The sequence below is a fragment of the Toxotes jaculatrix genome, chromosome 19 (genome assembly GCF_017976425.1).
Source record: "Toxotes jaculatrix isolate fToxJac2 chromosome 19, fToxJac2.pri, whole genome shotgun sequence".
Lineage (NCBI taxonomy): Eukaryota > Metazoa > Chordata > Actinopteri > Toxotidae > Toxotes > Toxotes jaculatrix.
In genome coordinates, this window is record NC_054412.1 from 9,103,692 (window position 1) to 9,121,828 (window position 18,137).

Consider the following 18,137-nt stretch of genomic DNA (forward strand, 5'->3'; position numbering starts at 1 on the left):
CACAACAGAATGGATGCCAGCAGAGAGAGTGCTGTATAGATAACTCAGTCCATCAGTCATAATACATCTATAGATGCCAGTGTTATAGGTCTTTAAATTCATCGCAGTGCCAGTGTGATGATGTAATTTCTTCTGTTACGCGTACAGAAATCTGCAGTCCCGTATGCTCTTTGTGATTGTAGCGTCTGCTTTCCTCTCCTAGGTGCGTCTGTCTCAAGCTTGCCTTTCATTTGACCTCTCTAACTATGCTGTCATTGCGTCTGACTGTGTGTGTGTGTTTGTGTTTGAGTAACACATGAGGCACAAAATCAGATTAATTCTGTCCTGACCAGTTCTAGAGAGGCACACTCTACCCCACTTCCTCCCTCTTATGCCATCTCTGAGCAATGATTTTAAGTTTAACTGTCGATCTCTAACACACACACACACACACACTAAATACCAGTTTCTGAGATGTGAGTATACAGCCAGTCAAGTGTTACTGCACGGCTGGCAATGCACTGACTCTTGCTGGGTTGGCAGCTTACAGGTACCTGTCCTTGAAAGCAGGGCCTGGCTCTGCGCTGGTTGGCACATTGAAACATATTAGAGGCCAGCAGTGGCTAATCTCCCGCGGTCCTACCTTTGAAAAGATTTGTTTGATATCAGTGCCAGAGGGTGCATGTGTGCGTTTGTGTGGCGGGAGGAGGGAATAAGAGAGAGCAGTGCAGTACAGTACACTTTGATTGCTTTGGGATAGTGTTGGGAATTTGGCGAGGATAGCTCCACGAACAGGGTTAATGGCTGTGTTGGTTTGAACAGTGTTTCCAGCTTTGTAAATGATGTATCATTCATTTTAATGCTCCAGTTATTTAACCATCTACACCTGCTGATGTACAGTACAGTAGAGTCCAGTACCTGGCACTGTTCTAATTTGATTAACGGAAGGCTCCTCAGTTTGGATGCAATTCATTGCATTTGGAGCTTGTATTAGAACAAAGACACATGATCCTAGTGTGAATGTGTTAAAGGTTAATTTGGCATTAACTTACGTTCTTATAAAACATTTTCCTCCCTACCACTTTGAGAGGGTAATACATAAAGCCATCTAAATGCATATGCTGGCTCCCAATCGCCACATCCATTATTCATAGAGACGAGGAAACCCAGTCACAGACTTTTAGTCCCACAGTAGCTGGTGTCTTCCTCACTGTCTCTCTTTCCTTCTTTTTTCTCCCTCTTTTCTCTCTGTGTAAAGCCAAACCATGTTTCTCCTGAAATGATTCTCTCCCTTGTCATTTTAAATGTCCACTTGGGTTTTGTCTTTAAAACTGTTTTATGTGTCTCTCCCTTTTTTTTTTCTCCCTCTCTGGCTTGTGGTGTCTTTTCTCTCAGTCCTTAATTTCTCAGTTGTGTAAAGCAGACAGTGATTGTAACTGGGTGGAGAATGAAAGTCTGTCGAGAAGGAGAGTTTTGTACTCGCTCCTCTCAGTGGCCCTGCTGGCCACAGATACCCTATTCTGTGGACTATCTGATAGCCTCTTTATGAATTGAACACTTTTGTGTTTCTGTTTTCATAGTGAGCATGTCCACTATGTACAGTTCAATGACAACATGGGTGTGAGCTGAGAACTGTATGTGTGCAAAGAAATTACAAGTATCCCTTTGGAGAGCTGGCAGTGATGTGGTTCATATTTCATTTATATCATAGATTTCACTAGTTACATAAGAAATCAGAGCTATATGCACAGATGAAAAGCCATGCCAATCTAAAGCTTTTCATCTTAAGATAAAATATATATTTTATCTTCACCGTGTAGTGTTGAGAGTCACACAGTTGTGAATTATTTTATTAATGAGGTACAGTTTTTGTTGCTTATAAGGAGGCATTTGAAACCATCATGCAGTACAGTGAATAGCATGGTTCATTTTTCCACCTCTGTTTCTACACTGTTCAGACAGTAAAACAGTTGAGCTGATGCTGAAAATCTGAGTAGGCCTACTTTTTTTCCACACAGGGGATTGATCAGGAATCGTTAAGGGATCAATAAAGAATCAGGCCCATAAGCAGAATCGATAATGGCACTGGTATGAAAATCAGTTCCCATCTGTACAGAGGTGATGCCTGATTGACAGTACTATGGTAGTTACAGTAGTTTGGGCTTTACATTTAGACTGATCATTTAATCGTTACTCTTTCTTTGACTTCTCAGTGCTTTTCATGACATATATTACGGATGATGAACATTGGAGAGCAGAGAAAGACAGAAAGCAGGGGAAATAGTTCAGGTGGGATTTAATCAGAGGCCAGCAGGTGAACATGTGGCTGCAGAGGCGACACTGACTCTCCTTCGCGACATGATTGATGATATCTGCTATGCTTCCCAGCACAGTACCAATATGTTTGGGTTGTATTGCCAGCTTGTGAAGCTCTTTCCTCTCCGGCCTGAATGTTACTCACACACTCAGACACATACTCATACCTCATGGAGGTCAGAGTGCTAGTGTGTTACCAACAGATGAAGCTGGTGTCTTTGCACTTGTCCACTGGCCAGGACTCTTAATGCACAATCACATTGCACTCTGCTGATTATCTGCGCTGTGTCAGATATGCACATGGCAAAACCAGTGTAAACTGTACTCGCCCAAATCCCCGCAGATCATTTACTTCAGTTTGGCATTAAATTGTCCACTAGACTAGACATACATTGCAACTTCTAAATGAATAAAATCTTAATCCAGTTCAGGACGGGCCTCAATTACATTAAAGTTGCTTTTTAAGCAGAAACTGCAGCCACTTGTCACTCGCAGAGACATTCTTGTGCCTCTCTGTTGTGTTTAGCAGCATCGCCTGTTGGAACATAATCCTTTAACTGGCTTTGCATTACTATCACAACAGCAGAATTTATGATTTCTGTTAAGCTGCTGTCTGTCACATAAAAGCTTTGACAGCTGCAGTAACATAGGTCAAAATCTTGTCTTTTCTTTCCAAGATTTTCAGGGCATAGAAACATCCAGGTTCGCCATGCAGACTGAGTATTCTTGTATTTCCTTCCCTTTCCATTCATATGGTATCTCTCCCTGTATAGTGAGTTCATTCAGTTCCCTCTATTTCTTCTGCCGCACTCCTTCCCCCTCCTGTCTCTTTCGATTTCACCTCTTCCTCCCATTTTTTTTTCCACATCTCTCATTTTCGCCTCTATGCTATGCATGCGTCTGCAGGAGGGTTTGGCCACAAGCTGTTCTGCTGACTCCACATTTGTTCCCTCATAGTTTACCCCTTTACTCTCCCCCGCTTCCCTTCTATCTCATCTTCGCTCCTTCTCTGCTCAGACCCCTCCCTTTCTCTTTCCTGCCTTCAATCCTTACAGCCAGTGAATTTCCAAACCTCTTTCCTTGCTTTTATTCTGTTCCTTCTCCCTCCTCCCTCCTCCCTTCGCTCTCCCTCTGTCTCATCTCTTTCCAGATATTTGCCGTGGAGTGGCCGTACAGTAGCTCAGTGCTGAGTTGTCCTGCTAAAATTAGATGATGTCCCGGGTTATTAACACCCTACTACTGGGCAGGGCTGGCCATGCTCCAGGAGGCGACAATCCACATTATCCCTACAACATGGGGAGGTTACAATTTTTACTGCGCATCACCACTGTGCCCGCCTCGCCTGTGCTGGCTCTGACCCAGACTAATTCATAAACAATATTTCTTAATGGAGTTGTGACTGTAGTGCAGCTGGCCACATAGTTAGCTAGTTAAGTTCTGTCAAATATTTTTACACTAGTCTAAGAAAGTATTCAAGTTGAAAATGAGCTCAGATTCTAATATTCGTATCTTACACTGTACGGTGTCATTAAAATCACCCATCTCACATTTTATAGGGGAATGGAAACCAGCAGAGGAGATGTCATTTCGCAGAATGCTTCAGCCCCTAATCAGCCCTGAGCCTGCAAACTCTCCGAGCACGCCTCATTTTTTACGTGAATGTGGATTATCACAATGTTGAACTGTGCACCTCAGCAAATGGCCATTGTCAAGAATGTCATCTAGATGAATCTTAGGAGACAGGGGCCTATAACAGATTTATATGTGTGTGTGTATCGCAGTGCTTTCCAAAGTGAGCGCGTGTGGAAGCTGAGGCAGCGACAAATACTCAGCGGCCCCATCGCAGTTTAATTGTTTGCCTGCATAATAAATCAAATGTGTCAAGGGAGATTATTTATACAAGGACTGTGTTAACCAAATGAATCACCAGTTTGCTCAACTCTAGGTTTCTCGCTTTGTTGTGTGTACTATGGATATGTGTTGGTGCCTGCAGGTTGCGCTTGTGTGTTATTTGATTGCTTTTCTGTATGATTGCACGACAGTACTCCTGTGCCTTTTTTTCATGTATGACTCTGATATTCATGAGGGCGCGTGCATCTCATAGCTTCCTTGTGCTCTCGCTGTCAGTGATGTATCTGGTGCTACCTGAAGGCTCTTGCAGAGGGAGGGGAAAGGAAAACAAATTAACACAAACAAGTCACAGGGCCCCTTTAGAGCTACAATGTGAAAATTTCTGAAGCTCAGAGGGTGAAGACCTGTGTCCAGAGAGCTGTTTTAGCTTGCAGCGTGCACCGGCACCTTGGTGGGATGCTAGTCATTGTTCCTGCTGTTGCTAAGCGACAGCTGAAAACCTGTTTAAAGCACATTTTTTTTTGTTCCAAGTTGAGACGTTTTCAAATTTCACTGACCGGTGTGCTGCTTCAGCGGAAAAAATGCCTTGCCCTCTTTGTCCAGAGCATGTTTTTTTTTTTTCCTCATATAAACCAAGAAATCCATGTCAGCATTGTAAAGAGAGGTCCCTGGTGGACACACACGATATGCTTTCATCCCTACACTGCTGTAAAGACAAAAAAAAAACAGTGTTGATCTGATGCAGTAATGCTCCTAGAAATGTGTTGTGATGTAGGTTTTGTGGCGGAACCTGTAAGGAGGAATGGAGGCTGGAAGCACTGATTAATTGACACATTAAAAAGCATTTAGAGCATTATTTTCACATTAAATGATGCACTTCACAAAGCTATTATAAAAATAAATAAATAAATAAATAAATAAATAAATAAACTCCCCATCAAACGTGCCAAGTCAGGGTGGGTGACAACATGCTGACTTAAGAAAGGTAGAGCAAAGCGCCTGGTAATAGCTCAGTGCCGGCCACGGTGCAGGGCTGGATTGTGGCCTGGAGGGATGGGGATGCAGCTCCCTCAGCAGCCTTTAAATGTGATGTAAACAGCTGCAGGCAGCCGGAGGGAGGACGAGAGATGGGTGACATGGGAGCGTTCAGGCAGGTTGAGGTCAAGGTGAGCTGCAGAATTATAGATGATTTGCAGGATATCACCTCCAAATGGGAGCTGAGTTATGTGTGCTGTGATAGGGGGCTTTGCGAGATTGTTGTTTCTCCAGGCTTATTACTGTGTTGCCTCCTCGGTTTATTGTTGTCAAGGCGTTCTTATTTTTCCCCTGTCTTACTTCTATCCTCTTTTTCTTTTTTTGCTCTGCCTTCCCTCTGTTCTCTCTGTTCTTCCTTCCAAATTCCATCGCCTCATTCCTGTCTCTGGGTCCAGTGCAGAGCAGGCTGTGCCCTGAGGCCCCGCCTCACTCTCTGGCAGGGTGATGTATGAGTGGCTAGCTTTGACGTCACTTCAGGCCGAACGTCATAGCAACCCAATGCTCCCAGGCTTGCTCTTTCTGGTGCTTTCTCTCGGTGCCTCTCCCTTCTTCCCTCTCCTCTTTCTCTTCCATTAATCTCCTCTTTCTCTTTTACTATCTCCTCCTCTGTGATATTTCCACATTCATTTCTTCATCTTGTCATTTCTCATCGCTCTGCCTCACATTAAAACGTACTCTTGCCTCTCTTCTTTGTCCACCCTCCGTCTTGTTCTCAACCCCTCTGGAGTTTTCTATTTTTGTCTAAAGCTGCATCCTCTCCTTCGTTTTTCTATTTATTCCACTCACAGACATACAAATACGCAGAGGCATGACATGTTTGAGGTAAGCTGACAAGCAGCAAACCAACCCCTTTTCCCGTGTGAAACACAGGCCCTTTCCTATTCAATTACACTTATCAAGATCAACTCTATTCCTGGACTTCATGGTTTCATAAAACCTGCAGTCTGTCTCCCACTGTACCCAGCCAAATCTCTCTATGACAATTCTGCTTTCACAGACGTCCAGTGACTCACCTTTATTTGACAGGAAAGCTGCCTGTGGCTTTGACTGAAATAAATATATATATATATATAAAAAGCAGCATAAAAGTGAATTATCGGTCAACTCTGACTTCCAGAATAGCTTGGGAAAATTTCATCGGACTCGACAAGACGTGAAGCTGACCCACTTTCTGCTTTCGCCCTCTGTCTTGCTCTGTCTTCCTCTGTCTTCCTGTCTTCTTGTCTCGGTCTTGTCACTACCTGCAGTGAGTCTGTCCACTTTTAGCTCTGGTGCAGTTGTGGTAAGAGGCGCACAGACTGAGATGGAGACCTCGCTTGGTTAAAATGGAATGAGGATCGCTCTTGTCAGCAACTGTGACACATCTCTTGCAGAGCTTGTCCCAAGTGGATCGAGCTGAGGCACTTTGGAGTAACTTTGGGTCATGTTTGTTAAAATACTGGAAAAAATGTGACAATGGCAACTGAGATATCGAGGAACTTGTAATTATAAGATTCACGAAAGGTCATGTACACATTTTATTTTTCTGGCATTTGTAGTGGTGAGAAGACATTGCTTCATCACCTTGATGTGACATGTTAGTCATAGTACAAACAGTAATGTGACTCTTCTGAATCTTTCTGTTCCCATCTTCTTATTTTTGTTCCAAACAGCTGCATAACAGCATTAAATTCATCACTTCTCCTGAATCAAAGGATCATTCCAGGTGTACCAAAATGGTTTCCCCTAAGGAAATATATAACATCCAGTTAATTATATGTAAGTAAAAACAACATGGTGATATTCCTTATAGGCACTCCATGTCCTCCACTGTCTTTCTTTATCTAATCCTGTGAAATATTTTGCTTATGTTCTTTTACCATGTCAAAAGCCAATGATGTGAAAACAACCCACAGAAACTGAAATTATGTTATTTCCCACTCTGGCGTGAAATCGAGTCAAGACACACTGCCAGAGGAAACATGTATTTTATAGGAAACACACTTTGACACAACAGTGGTAAACAGCTAACCAATGCCGGAGGTTTACAAAAACAAATGTAAAAGCTTTCATGCACTGGGTAAAGACTGAATTACCATCAGATATTGAGAGCAGCAGAAGGGGCATTCAAATAAATAACACAGGCACTGTGCTGCGTCTAAGATGGAGTGGTCCTTTTTCTGGAAACACTTTATAATAATGATCATTTTTAAACTTCTCATTAATGATTAATAAAGAGTTTGCTGGTACAACCCAAATCAGTATTATTAATGAATCGTTCGTAAACCTTTAAATAATTGGTTATGTAAATAAAACATTTGCCAGTGACTTGTGCCGTATTTTCTAATAATTAAATTGTAAATCACTTGAATAAATAAAGTTGAATAGTCAGGCTAACTCAGTCATCAGTGTGAAAAGATAAAGGGCCAATAAATGTAATGTACATTTTAACAGAATTTCCAGAAAATCAGCAAAAGAAAATGCAAATTATTGCAAAAATATTGTGTTTCCAGTAGATGCCATTGATCCTGTGCTGTTATCCATTAAAAATGAATAGAGTGTAAAGTGATAATGTGATTACTTTTATTATTATCATTATTATTGACACACCAACTTCAATAAAACAGGTGGATGGTAATGCACTCACAATCGATGGTCTTTAAAGCATTTAGAAATGTTTTAGCAGGATACACATGAGCTTAACAGCCTCCTTATGTGAAGTGTAAACTGGTCTGTCTGTACTAGTGTCTTTTAATTTAGCGCATATAAATAGAAAGACGAAATCAGAGTAGGGCTTTATACAACTGGCCAATTTTTTTGCACACTACCTAATGCACTGAAGCTTAGTCTTCTCACATTGGATTCAGTGTCTTGTTGTGGCCTGCTGCTTTTTTCTGGTAATTATTATGGCAACGTTCACTTGAAACACACGAACAAATCCCAGTGTTTCCGTCTTTGATGGTGTGAATTTATTTTGCCGGATTGTTTTTTTTTTTTTTTTTTTATGATCACGTCTGTGTCAATGTGCATGTGCTCTTCATGATAATATGCTTGTGGGATGGCTGCCTCTCCTCAGAGAGAAGGCAATATGAGCAGTTTAAAAAGCACAACCTTAAATCCTTTCCACTCTCTGTCTGAGGCCCTGCAAGATTTGGTTGCCAGGCAACATTAGGAAAGAGTTTTCAATTAAGTCACTTTGAGTTAGATGGACTGCGCTGTCGCTATTCCCAAACCATCCTGACAAACCCCACACACTGCTGCACGTATGAAGGTTATATATAAAAAGGATGCTTAACAACTTTCTGTGCAGAGATGAAGCTGTGTACACAGGGTGTGTACTCCTCTAAACGCTCTGCCATAGACACACACAGATTTATTTATTGACTGTAACAAGTAACAGTAACACTGCGTTTTTGTTGTCCAAGTTTCTTTCACTCTTTCCTCGATTTAGGGAGCAATGATTAACTTACTGCAGATCAATTTCTCCACCAATAGCCAGCTCTGCTGATTAATGGACAATCAGGGATTCAGTTGACACCTAAAGGTGGTGGACTATTCCTTGTGTTTTGGCAAGCAGCACTGACACAGGTACCACTTCCTCTCTCATTATTTTTTACCTTCTGAGCTCGGGAAAAATTAGGAAAAAAAAAATCACACAATTAAATCTTTTAAACGTACCATACATTATGATCCTCATTAAATGAGCTGATCTAAGCTTGTTCTAACTTACTTGCACAATTTGACCTACATGGACATCCGTGTCCCTGTACAAGTCTGTGGCAGTTTTGCCAGCGGCAGTATCCTGGAGGATGGCGGCCATACTAGGTCAAGTGTAGAGAGAATCGGGGTCCTCTGTCCTCATCCGCTGGCTGTGACAGTGATTTTCTGTGCGCTGATGAGCTTTTCTGCCTCGCTCTTAAAGTCAGAGTAGTTTTTGTTTTTTAATTTCTTCCAGTTTATGAAGCTGTAAACTTTGACTGTTCAGTGACATTCTGTTACTCTTTTCACTTGGAGATACCACTGCTGAGACCTCCAAACATTATCACCTCTAAACTTCTTCTGTAAGGATGTTTATATTTGTGACCTTTACAAAAGACGTGTCCTATGTCTGCAGCTTCAGCTTCATGCTGTTATTTATTATGAGAAACTCGTGTCCTCTGTGTGGTATTTGACAAGTCTGAGGACAAGCTTATGAATGGAGAAAAATACAAATACGAGCTTCGAGCTTTTGCTTTCTCTCTCTCTCTCGGGTCCTAAGTGATATTGAATTTATTTTTGCTTTCTAGGAATTTTCCTAGAAAGTTTCTTTCTTTTTCATCTTTCCTGTTTCTCAAATCCAGCAATGATGACTGTCTATTGACACTGTTATTTTCAAGTGGTCAGCTTGGGTTCATTTGTTCAGGCTTCATTGACCTGTCTGCTTTGGTTACTGTGGTAACACTGAAGGCATACATACACTAGCTGCTGGAGTGCTTTTGAAGTATGGAAGCAAAACAGCAAGCTGCAGGCTAGAGGAGGACTGTGCATCCTTTCAGTGTTCACACTGTAGAAATTTCTAGTTCAGGTTCACAATTCCTCAGTCGAACTTAACAGCATCAGATATGGCCGATGTTGATATATGTACATTTAAGGAGAAACTGAATTGTCCTCTGCTGGTGTCCAGGATACAGCTGTATGTGGAATCAACCATACATGAAATTAAAACCATGTAGAATTTGAGATTTAGTTGTGAGAGGCTGACTGAAGCCTTATGACGCTGCATAGTTGAACATTTGGTACAGAGTTGCTTCCCTTTCCATACAGATTTTGCAACCAGTAAAGGAGCTTTGTTCCAGTAATTCAAAGGTGAAGACACAGGGCTGCCAACTTTCAGGCCAACCGTTTGTTTAAGAGGAGGTTTCATCCCTATCATTTCCAGGGGGTCTGAGGTGGAGTGAGACAGATCTTAAGCTCTTGGGGGTTGGTTGGTGAACATAAGAAGTTTTATGATTTTGAGGCTAAAGCATCCACATGACCATGGCTACTGACGATGTCATATAGAGGAAGATAGTTTGGGTCTTGTGTTAATCCCCCTGGCAGCTTACTGGCTGAAATCCAGTGGTGCTGGTGGATTCTTTCTGGTCAGGGCATCAACGGCTCAGAGCTGTAGTCCTTTAATGGCTCGATCACGAGGGGGAGAGGGGGGAGGGGCGAAGCTTAATCCACCTGAAGAGTTGAGGGGCAGCTTTTCAGGCAGCACAGAGACTACTGTATCATTTTGATCTGATGGAGGAGAACTAGTTTATGTGCTCTGTGAAAGATGGTGGTTTAAGAATGACCCCCCCCCCCCCCCCCCCCCCCCCAGCTCTTTCTGATAAAGCTGATTGGATTGAGGACCATGAGGGACTTGGACTTCTTGGAATTCATCTCTACATATGACCCCTGTTATTTACTCATAGTCGTTTGATCCATTGGTTATATAAAAATATTGATTATATGAGCTTAAAGCACAGCCCTGACCATGCCTTCACACAACACCTTGTTGTCAAGTTGTAGCTATAAATGAAATACAAGCAAAGAAATGAGATTTGACCACATGATTAAACTGTTACAAAAAAATGGATAAAAACACAAGTACAGTGTGTGTTTACTTATAAACATCATTGTGTATTCAGTCTGAGGATAAAATGAATGTACAGAACGAGATGCCCATTTGGCTGCAAAGAAAACATGGTGTGTGGTGCTGGCTCTGTTGATGCGGCGGCTTTATTCATTGGGATGGTCACAACACACCTCAGGAATGATTACATGCATTACAGTTTAATAAATTACACCGCTGCCTGTCTGGGGGCTGAAGGTGCAGTTTGCACTGTGTGAGAGGAGGACTTGATTGTCGGTGTCTGAATTAGATTCTTAGGTGAGCTCTGCTTGTTCTGTTGTTACTGTTGCTGCCATTGTCATTATCAACATGTTAGGGGGTTTCTTCTGCTTAATGGTTAATTAAGGAACATCTCTCTCCCTCCATCTTTCTCCACCATTCTCCCTATAGTTCTCTCTGTATGCAAATGCATGAATGATCCTCTTACGTTGCTTGATCAATCTATATTCATAAGTAGCTGCATGTCTCAAACTGTGTTTTAGTTGGATTGCTCTGCAGGCAATTTACAGTACCTGGTCACATGCAGAAATGTACCACTCCCCCCCCCCCCCCCCCCACACACACACTAATGATGAGCAATAGTGTCATCTCTAGGGTGGTATACCTCTGTGTGCCACCTGTATGAAAAACTGCTACCCCCCACCTTAGTCCTTAGAGTCACGGGAAGAATGAATGGATATAATCAGTAAGCTCACCCATTCACTCTCCCCAGGAAGAGAAACTCGTTATTCTCTGTCAGTCCTTTTCTCCCTTCCCTCTCTCTCTCTTGTTTTCCTGCCTCCATCCTTCCGCCCCTCTCTGCCTGTTTTTTCTCTCTTCTGCATCTTTTATCAGAGTTATCGATCTCTGTTTAACTGTTTCCTCTCTCACTCTCTCCCTCTCTCACTCTCTCCCTCTCTCACTCTCCTCTGTCTAACATGCTACTATTTCTGTATAACAGCAATCATCTACATGGTTTAGTATTTCCAAGTCATTATGAACGCCTGAATTGCATACAGTGTTTGGTAATTGGCCCCTGTGTGCCTTTATTCCAAGAACATATTCTCAAAATGCTTTCTGGTAAAAACCAAGCTCAGTGGTATAAAACTGTAGGGCACATAATGAGGTGTTGCGTAATTACAAGAAAGGAAAGTGATTCACACGTGTGTGGGGAGTCTGAAAAGTTCCAGCCCTGCAATGTGAAGATCTTTCATTGTTGTGGGTGATGAATATGTTCGAGCTCTGTTGGTGGACCATAAAAATGTCACTGTGGATAGTCCATTTTCATGACCTTTGAATGAGGTGTAGCGAGGAGAAAATGACCTTCAAATGCTGAGCTGCTATTGCCTGGCGCCATATTTGAAAATAAATTCACCTCATGCAGCTGCAGCACATAATGTGCTGTATACACAAACAGAAACACACACTGTACTGTACGTTCCTTGACAGAGGACCTCTCAGGTTTGGTCGTCCAGGTGTGGAGTGTTACTGTCAGCACGAGAGCGGATCTGCCGTCATCCAGCTACAGTTCCTCATCAACGAGGTAAGATAAAAACTACTCACACTGCTCAGTAATTCCACTCATGTGTCTGTAGTCACCACTAAAGTTAGTGCTGTCTTACAAAGACAGGTAACTCCATGGGTAATAGTGTTTTTTCAGTCATTTGACCAAAAATGATGTTATTATCCTGCCCCAGTATTCCACTTAAGTCTGTACAAAAAGACTTATTTTACCCCTAAAATGTGCACAAAATGGTTTCTGCCTTGTGCCATTGGAAGTAAAGGTGGATGAATAATTTTACTGATTGTGTGAAATGGCTCACCTCCCTTATCTGCTCATCTCCGAGGCGAGCTGTCCTCTTCCTTGTATTCTGCCAAGAGCAGAATCAGTCATTTGACCAATTTTCCCCAGAATCAGTAGGGCTGGTTAATTATTCTCAATACTTTTTCAGTACTGAATACTACTGAGTTCATAGCATTGAGTATTTAAAACTGTAAAATATTGAATGTTGGCACCAAAAGCCTAGTGTTTGCTAATTTTAGACAATAGATCATTGCTGCTTGTGTTAAAATTTGCTCATTAAATATGGATTCATTTAATTAAATGAAAAAAAACCCCCACAATCAGTATTCCTTAAACCAAGAAACTGAAAAAATGGTACCCAAAACTCCAGGCAAAATTCATATGAATTTGTTTTATACAATCATATACAGTGTGTGGGATTTCTGGGTCCCACACACTGCAACAGAGCTTTTCATTCAATGCATTTGTCAGTAAGATTTGCAAGTACTTAGTTGAATTGTTACATATTGGCAGCAGAATTGAAAATGTCACTTGATTCCGACCAGAGATTTTTAAACAGCGTATCATCAGTCTTTGTCAAAAAAGGACATTGCATAGGGACTACGTTGTACAACTGCTGTAATGGTTGTTTGCATCCATCCTTTTAAAATCACAGAAAATCAGATATGAGTCAACCCACAACTCACCCAGCCCGGGTTAAAAAAAATTGCTCAGCTAAAACAAGCACTTCTGTCCATTTGTCACATTAAGCCACAGGCCACAATAAAAATTTGAAAGCATTCTGCAGAGTGTCGATTGACAAGCTGGAAACAAGTTTTGAATACCTAACGCACTTTCTGATTCATATTGAAAAAAGCACGAGTTTGATTGACTTTGTTTTTATGAGAAATGCAGTCGTTCATGCTCGGTTGTGTGTGTTTCTCTGTGTGTGTCAGCGTCTGTGTGACTGTGACTCAGCAGCTCAAACAAACCCTGAGGGAGATGGAGAAGATTTTTAGTGCCTCCTACACACACACATAGACTCATATACATCTTATGAATCATCATCGTTACCTGGGAGAAAGCTGCCTGATTTAAAATCAGCTTGAGTTCCCAGGGAATGAAGTCTGACTCATGCTTTTCATACTTAAAGACAAAAATGTGCAGTCTATGGACATGTTTATGAAAATCTCTGTAGTTATAAACGACATGGATTTCAATAACGATATCTGTGTTTTGTTTGAAGCCCTTTTAATCTTTGAATATAAGAGGAAATGTCTCCGTCTCCGTTATGACAGGGAGCGCTGGTGAGCGCTCTGGCTGATGACAGTGTCCACCTGTGGAACCTGAGGCAGAAGAGACCCGCCATCCTACACTCCCTCAAGTTCAACAGAGAGAGGTAAGAGGTTCACGTATAAAATTGCAAATGATGTCAAAGTCTGCGAAGCCGACCTTCAAACGCCGTTTGAAGACGTGTCCGTCTTGCTGCCACTCTCTTTTCTCCTTTTGTCTCAGTTTGTCCTCTCCCTCGTCAGCTAGGTCCTCACACTCGCCCTGGTGCAACATGCACAGTGGCTTTTCAAGCAGGGGCAGTGTCACAGTTTGCTGCCCGTGTGAACTGTTAGATTTCGCCGACTGTCATACTGTATGCAAACAGACGGCATTTCGTTTAGCGAATGTGTCCATGCGCCTGCAAAACTCTGCACAGGGCAAAGGAGGTGAGAGAGAGGCTGATGCTGTCTCTCTCTCTCTCTTGCTTTGTTTCTCTCTCTGTTGGCCTCTAACTAAACACTCAGTATTTGGGTCACTTACTCTGCCTTCCTGGCTTTCCCATCACTGGGGCACAGGTGTGAATATACCCAGAATACCTGAGGGTTTACACCAACAGGTTGTTACACACGAACACAAAGAGAGCATAAACATAAATTCACACAAGCAATTAATATACACAGCGGCCCACACTTTTACATAAACATAAATAAACGTACCCACTTTAGGATGGTTATCAAATAATTAGGCTTAATTCCAGAGGAGTCTACACACTTTTTCTTTTTGTTTCGTTTTGCTTTTTACAAGTAATTTTACAAGTAATTTTACGTATTTTCGTTTATTAAGTACAAAACTATATTATTACTAATCCTATTTTAAGGCATATCCTGGTCTTTTTAGATGAATTTCCTTCCTTCCTTTGAAGCGATCAGTGGCTTCTTTTCACTTCAACATGCAGAGACTTCAAAGAAGCAGAAGCAATGATAAATTTCTCATCAGACTGAACTTTGTTACCTTGAATTTTTGTTAGAATTGTGTTATTATCTCATCCTAATATACACTGCACCAGGGACTATTTTCCTCTTGGTGGTATATCAAAGATAGCCCAACATCCAAGAACTGATATTTGGCTCACAAACCAAGATCAAGCAATTCAGGCATTCCAAGTTATTTCACAAACAAATATACATCATTAACAGGAATGAGGATTCTGTCTAAATTCAGTAGACAATTCTCAAATTGTAAAGGTCAAACCGTCCTTGAATGCACCTACTGATAATTTTGCAATAGGTAAATAAAAAATCAAAGGTTCCAAAAGGTTAATCATGATGTGGTTAAATGGAAAAAATAGCTGACTGCTGAAAAAAATAGCTGAAGAAATTTGCAAAACAGCCATTCCTTCCCATAACAGAATAAGATGAGTGAAATGCAGAAGCACCTCACCCCAAGGAAGTGTCCACTGTCTCCTCCAATCACAAATGCAGTGATTACCCATCAGAGCCAATCATATCACCGGCCAGTGACCTGTCACTATGAAAAGTGGTGAACGGGTTAAACATCAGAGCCAATGATCTGAGACAACAGTGATGTGATGGACAGGTGGCCAGCAGCGGCTTTTAGGGCGGGTTGTGTTCTTGTGGAGGCGCTTGACCGCCTTTGACATTTAGAATGCACCGCTGTCCAATGCGACGACCCCGAGACACAGCATCGGAGAGTTACTGCATCTCAAAAGACGTCGAGATGGGAAGGAGAAGCTGCAAAGTCACTTGAGACATTTGGAAGAGGAGGAGGAGACGAAAAAAGTAGACCTGAAGCAGTGGAAGGAGCAGAAAATGAGGCTCATGAGGAGGGATAGATAGAGAATGCAAGAACGAGACAGTAAAGGAAATGATTGAGAAGAGAAAAATGGAGAGTAAAAAAATGAAGAGTAAGAGGAAGGAGAGGGATGAGCAGGAGTAGGGCCACTCTTCATTCCCTGGTTAAAAATTCAAAAGGACAAATTCTGCCTTTCACTCCTCATCCATACATAATATGTAAGGACTGGACGATTAGGGGAGAAAATGCAAATACTTGTGCCTCATGAGTGAGACAGTCTTACTAGTTGAGCGATTTTACCTGAGGGCTTTGCTGTCTCACAGAGTAACTGTGACATAGTTGCTCCTCTCTGCATACAGTATTCACCTAACTGCGTGGAACCCCTCAACACAGTAATGACAATGTTTGCATCTTTTCTATTAGGTTTTCAGTTTCCTCCCACATCCCATAGACATACAGCTCAGGGTAACTGGAACTTAATTTCCTATAATTGTAAATGTATTAAGTGCAATACATACCAGCAGCATTACAAAGTGTTGCATCCTTTGATGGACACAGGACACACTCTGGACAGAAGAAGGTCAAAATACAGTAGCTGGGATTATACAGTGTGATAACATGGCTGTTTGAATGTAGATGCACATTATTGCTGGGAAATAATTTCTCCTGACATGTTGATGGGCTTCAGCCCTTGTTGATGTGCATCTAGACTTGGCTACTTTATGGGCTTATATACAAAACGACTGGTACGGGTGCATTGCTGCATGTCATTCATTATGTTTGTGTTGCCCTTGAGGCTTGTGTTAATGGCAACCTGTCAGCAGTGTTCTTCTGTCTTTTGGCACCACATGCTGGGCTGCTGGGCTTCTCAGGACCATAAAGAGTAATAAGCAGCTATAGATAAATGCATGGAAGACAATGCATTTAGATAGTAACATATATTAACATATATTAACTTTATTATATTTATTATATATACACATTATATTAACTTTATGTGTAACCAATTCACACCTCATGCCATTGCATCTAACAGGTATAGAATTTCTACTACTATCACATCTATCACCTGGCTTGAAACAAGTCACGTGTTTTGCTGTTAATGCAGTTATTTGTGCAGTGACAAATGCTATGGCTTTGCTGATTTACAACAAACCTCAAAGTTTTTACCTCTTTATTTAAGCATAACAGATGAAATTCTTAGTATGAAAGGTAAATGTGTCTTAAATTGGTATGGAATAATGTTCAAGTGTTTCCGGACCAGCACTCCATTTTCCCTGTTTGTGTACTATTGTTATAATTACTGCCATAAAGGAGCTGCATCCAAAGTTAATGGGACCATCAGGGTTTTGTTGGGCCCTCCTGATTTCAACTTTTCTATCACACAGTTTAGCCAAATGTCTTGCCCTCTGATAAGCTTTTAAGATCTCCTCTGGCTAAGAAGACTGCAGAAATCTCTTATCTCTGTTTTGTTTATTTTCATAAAAGGTGCTGGCACCTTTGTTGTTTGGATCAAGGCTTTTTAATATACAGTTGTCAAAGGAACTAACATGAGGTTACATTTCCAAACGGCTTTTAGAAGATCACAGGTAAGAGTGTCATCTGAAGTTAAGAATGGTTGTTGAAGAGAAGCCGAGAAATGGTTCACATGGTTTTTAGACTGACGTGTTGCAGGATCTAATCTGACAGATCTGTAAAACCTGCAAAATTCTTGGTCACCCACTGCCACTCCCAACCCATCTCCAACTTTTTTTTGTTATCTTTGCTCCTTTGTTTTTCCCCTCTCTGACTGTTTGTTCAAAGCTTGACTTTAGCTTGTCAGGATGTAGAGGACAAGGCAGCCATTTCCGCCATCAACAAAAAGGACAGTCACCCAACCAGAACTGCCAAGACAGCCTCCTAACAGGGTGCGCCAGAATACAAAGAAACAACAGCCTGTTACAAACTAAACAAATCATGATGTATTTGTATTCATCTGTACATAAAGGAATAGTTATAGTTTTGGGAAATTTACCTAATCACTGTGTTGCTGTGAGTTGGATGAGAATATAAATTCTACGTTCATGTCTGCGAGTTAAATATGGACCTAGATTCTTGAGGTGATTAGTGTTTAGCATGAAGACTGGAACCGGGGGGGAACAGCTATCATGGTATATCTCCAGTGTTAAAAAAAAAAAAAAAAACAGCTACCAACGCCTCTAAAATGCTAATTAACACGTTACATCTTGATAGTTTAATCTGTACACAAACAAAAATATAAACATGACAATTTGTTATTTTAGAGAGAGTTATGTAGTGCAACAAACAACAATTTATCTGTCCACCATGCACCTCTGTACATCGTCTCTTCACATGGTGACAACAAGAAAGGAGAATTCCATCATACACCTGCATAAAACTAGAAGCAGGAAAGAACATGTGCATTTGTGACCTATACGTTTTCTCCTAAGTTTCCTCCTGTTAAGCAAGGCTAATCACCTCCTAGCTCCAGCT

At 41.4% G+C, this 18,137-nt stretch overlaps 1 protein-coding gene across 4 annotated transcripts in view; it reads left to right on the forward strand.

Moving 5' to 3' along the window:
• stxbp5a (syntaxin binding protein 5a (tomosyn)) overlaps positions 1-18,137 on the forward strand; it is an 84,387-nt gene that overhangs the window by 19,521 nt on the left and 46,729 nt on the right. For all 4 annotated transcript variants that reach the window (XM_041064291.1, XM_041064292.1, XM_041064289.1 and 1 more), the window contains exons 3-4: positions 12,239-12,320; positions 13,859-13,959. In XM_041064291.1, coding sequence (XP_040920225.1) covers positions 12,239-12,320; positions 13,859-13,959 — 183 coding nt within the window. The remainder of the gene's footprint in view (positions 1-12,238; positions 12,321-13,858; positions 13,960-18,137) is intronic.